Consider the following 4,545-nt stretch of genomic DNA (forward strand, 5'->3'; position numbering starts at 1 on the left):
CCAAACCATTCTGTGATTCTATGAATATTACCAGGAAACCCTGTACTTTTTGTATAACTTCAGCTTTGGGTCCATATTTATTTCCCCTTATCACACTTTAATTCTGGCAGATTCAAATACAACGAACAGACTCCACTGCTCATCTACAAAACCCCACTAATAGGATTGTGATTTGCATTCAAAGGTCACCCAGCTCCAGGCTGGGGGTCCTCATCCCACCTTTGCCTGGTCCCATCTTCCAAGACACCACAGGGTTGTCCTGTGTCCGTGAGATAGGGTGCTCATCTCCCATCAGCTTCCCCACCTCTTTTTTGACCCATCAGCCCAAGAACGATGATTATTGCAATAAGACACTAAGCCTCTATGTCGAATTAATTAATTTCCTTTATTTATATAGAGGAAAGGCAATAAAAGAACACAATAGTACACACCAGAGATCTGATCCCAAGTGTCCTCTCTAGCAGACTTTCTGCTCACATTATCTGTAGCAATGTCTGTGCTTTGTGTTTTCCTCCACGGCAACACAATATTCCCACTCCAATATCCCACGGTCAGAATTAGGCCCTGCACCCAGGACCTAAGGCACAAGTCTGCCACTTCAGCTAGAGAAATCTCTACTACAAGCGCAAGGGAGGAGCAGGCAGGGACAATGGCTGGGGAGGGACATTGGAAGGAGCTGTAGTCTTGTAGACACACTGCCCAGAGTTTGGGTTGGCCTCCTGCCACCAAAATCAGCCCGTGTCCCATTACTGATTTATATAATAGATGAGTTTACGTAGGATGTATTTATATTGGGTTGATATGATATATCTGGTTGGGCAACTCTCCTTGCAAATCAGCATTTTTAAGAAAGAGCTAGTGGGTTTAAGGGGGCTCTGTGATTTGTCACTCAATTCAAGGTATCTCAAAGGAAAACCCAAGTTTTAAAGGGCAGATCCAGCCCAGAAAGTCACGAGATGACAGCGGCAGAAAGAGGTGAACTGCATCCTAAAGACATGTCTGGAAAAACAGTTGCATGTCTGGGCCTGCTGTGTACACCAACAGCATCCAGAGGTCACCAGTAACACAATGGGGCTTTGCTGGAGCCCAAAAAACCCGTCTCCCTTGGATGGAGGGGTTTGTGCCCCTCAGTCTCTTTTGAGTGCTTTGCAACGATGCATAAAACCCGCCTTGTCAACCTGCCACTGCTCACTGTGACCAAGCAGGCTTGCAAGCTCACCACCCCACCAGATCAGTGTTGCCACGTTGGCTGCTTGGCATTTTTCAACCTTTTCAGCCTTTTTCTACCTTTCGAGGTGTGTCAAGGTGGGTTCTCAAAACCACATTAAATAAAATAAGCAACAACCAAGCAGAGAATCCCCCCAAACCAACTCAGCACCACGGGAAGCGCTACGGACAGAACGTGCAAGGGACATCTCCATCCCTGGGGCCCCACTGGCTCTGTCTTCATCCCCATCCCTGTCCCTGTCCCCTCCCCAGGCTGGTGGCATGACTCACAGCAGGCAAGATGTGGCTATGCTGAAGCAAAAGGGCACTTCTCAGAGCTGCCAGCAGCTGCTCATCTCCGCATTAGCTTAGTTACATTAAGGCGTGAAGACCAAGTGCATAGGAAGCAGCGGGACCTTCTGAGTGCTTCCAAATCAGCCCCTGAGTCCTTTATCATTGAAATGTTCCCCAAATCCTCCTCCAAGATGCTCACTGTCATTAGGGTGAGGAAGAGGAGCCTCTGGCTTCAGGTTGGCCCCATGGACATTGACTATCTGGTTTAAGTCATCGTCTAGAAGACAAGTCCATGAAAGGAGCCAGATCCACCTCCACCCGCTGCCGGGCTGCAGCCCCCCGATGAGTTGTCATCATCCTTGTCCCTGTCCAAGTCTCTCCACCACAGCGGGGATTTCGGCAAGGCAGAAATGTAGGCGGCTCTGTTCCTCGCTTCTTTTTCCTGCTCCTGGGAGAAAGAAGGGGAAGAAATAACACAAAGATATCTGCAGCTAAATGACCCAGGTGGGAGGATGTTCCTATCTTTCCTCGGGAGCCAGGAGTCTGTTTGGTTGCCCCTGGGAGCCTAGTCCAAATTAAACTGGGGTGAGAAGACCATGTGCTCATCTCTAGAGCTTGGTGAGAGGGATGCAGCAAAGCATTACATCTCTCCAGTGATCAAAAAAGAGCCCTTCCACATCACCTCCAGAAGAGGAGGGACCACTCAAATTCCCCTGGGTGCAGCTCATATCCTAGAGGACACTGCTGTTTGGAAAGCGTTGAAGTCCACCAATTGAATGAAATCTGTTCTAGTTTGTATTCCCAGCTCACTCATCTTTCCCAAGCACTTAGGAGAAAATTTCAGGCAGATTTGCCTGGGGTGGGCAACAGCAAATCAACCCTGAGCACAGCCACGAGGTGTCTTGTACCAACCTCAACACCCAATTTCATCAGGAAACTGCAACCTGTTTACACCTGGGTGCTGAAAAGGAAAAGGGATTTGGCTTCAGGGAGCTGGTGGGCATCTGCATGCCCAGATTTATCCGCAGGACACGATCCTGCTGCTGCCTGGATAAGTGGGAACGTGGCCCATGAGCCAGGCAGCCACAGGATCGCACCCTGCTGTGGACAGCAGCTGGAGTTACCTGCAAGTAGAGGATGTTATCTTTGGAAATGGCTTCCATCAAGTCCTTATGGAGAGAGGGTTCCCCGTGAAGGCGACTGGCCTCAGCCAGAGCCTCGTGCAGCAGGCAGCTCTGCCTGCCCGGCCGCTGCCTGTAGAAGAGGACGTAGGCAGTGTCCTTGGGGAAGAAAGAGGTGACGTTGCTGACTGATTCAAAGGAGGAGAAGGAAACTCTGGTGTCATTGAAGAGGTACCACTGGATTTCCAAGTCTAACTGCTTGTTGGAGGCCAGTTTCGGAGCCCCATCCCGGGGTTGTCCGTGAGGGACGGTGTCGGTGCACTCCCTGGAGTAGCAGTAGTAGTGGCCGCTCTCAGAGGAGATGCCTGAATGCACCACCACACTGCAGAGGTCATACACAACAGACATGAAGCCACTTCCTGGGGCAGCCCTGTCCTTCCCACACCAGCAAATCTCCTCAGTTTCCTCCGAGGTGACAAGGATGGGCAGCTTGAGCACCACAGGGATGGAGACATTGTCCAAGATCTTCTTCCTCTTCATAGTCCGTGGGTCGAAGGAGAACCGCAGCAGCGTGAGGATGAGGTAGTGTGGACCTTCCGTCAGTTCCGCCACCTTCTCAGCGTCCTGCAAGGATGCGCATTTCTCACAGTGGTATTTATTCTCTGCTGTCAGTCTCTCTGGGGACAGAAAATAGTTGATTAAATCTGGGACAGATCTGGAGTCCTTGGGAGCACATGCCTGCTCCCCAAAAGCTGACAGAGGGTCTTTGGCTGCATCCATGCCAATGGTATTGCCACTTAAGGGATTTGATGCTTCTCCTGGATCCTGGAAACCCAACTTTTCCACTGTCATGGGTGGGACTGTAGGGTCTCCAGCCATGGGGGCCTTCCTCCGGATCCAGGGAGACCCCGTAAGTTGGCTTGGGTTTTCAGGAGGCTCAATAAACTGTGAGCAAATTTCTTCCACTGGTAAAACAGATGCACTCCCACGCACGTGCCTGTCTGGTGGGGGAAAAGCCAGGGATAGGTCTGTGAAGGCTTCTTCTCGGGAGGAGACGTTCAGACATTTCAAGCAGCGGATCTTTGTCATCATTTTACCCCCAAACATCTTCTCAATCAATGTCTTGTTTAAGTAATGATGCTCCACTGCCTGAGACATCAAGCTGGATTCCTTGAGTTTCTGGTAGATCCTCTTTCCAGTTTTTTCTTCTTCATGTAATCTTTGGCAGGGGAAAAAAAAAAGGCTGTTGTGCATCAATACAATACCAAGAGGTAGTTTCTAAAGTAGGTTTTATGTTCTTCACTCCAAGGGGTTAATCCAGGCTAACCTGCCTGTGCCCAGGGGCCTGTTGCTGTGGGATGAAGGTGGGAAGGAGTTGGGCAGCATTTGAGAACCTGAGGTCTCCATGTGCCACTGACCCCTTCACTTCTAGAGGGATCACTGGGACACCAGAGATTCGGGATTTCTAGGTAAGATAAAGGCAAAAATCAACACTTTACAGAGGAGGTTGAGTGGCTTGTCAGGCAAATCTCAAAATTTGGTACAATTCCCTTTCCCTTCAGAACAAAAGCAGAAATTTCCAAGCTGAACTAAGTTCTGACCTTACTCCTAATCCAGCCCAAACAAGGTTTTATCAAGGAGCCATAGACCAGTCTCACCACCTTTCACCCCAAGCCTCCACTGTCCCAACTCCTCCAGTTGCCCTGTTTACACATGGGTCAGCGTTAAACATTACATCAGGTGTGGGGATGTCATTGTCACCAGGTTCCAAAATCCCAGTGCTTGCCACGTACCGGTCCAGCAAGTACTTGAGATACTCCGAGCAGTCCTGCTGAGCACCAGGGGTGAACCAGGGTGGCCAGGAGGCAGAGAGGAAACTCTCGGGTGAGATGGCAGGTCTCTGGCAACAACATAGAAGAAGAAG

General features: G+C 50.0%; 1 protein-coding gene across 1 annotated transcript; it reads right to left on the minus strand.

The window, feature by feature from the left end:
• Positions 1-1,777: 1,777 nt before the first annotated feature.
• USP35 (ubiquitin specific peptidase 35) lies at positions 1,778-4,521 on the minus strand (the record flags this gene model as incomplete). Its single annotated transcript, XM_010170606.1, has 3 exons — positions 1,778-1,948; positions 2,625-3,840; positions 4,415-4,521. Coding segments are annotated over 3 exons (1,494 nt in total), but the record flags the coding sequence as incomplete, so codon positions are not given.
• Positions 4,522-4,545: the final 24 nt, after the last annotated feature.

This window comes from Antrostomus carolinensis, unplaced genomic scaffold (genome assembly GCF_000700745.2).
Source record: "Antrostomus carolinensis isolate BGI_N321 unplaced genomic scaffold, ASM70074v2 scaffold53806, whole genome shotgun sequence".
NCBI classification, from domain to species: domain Eukaryota; kingdom Metazoa; phylum Chordata; class Aves; order Caprimulgiformes; family Caprimulgidae; genus Antrostomus; species Antrostomus carolinensis.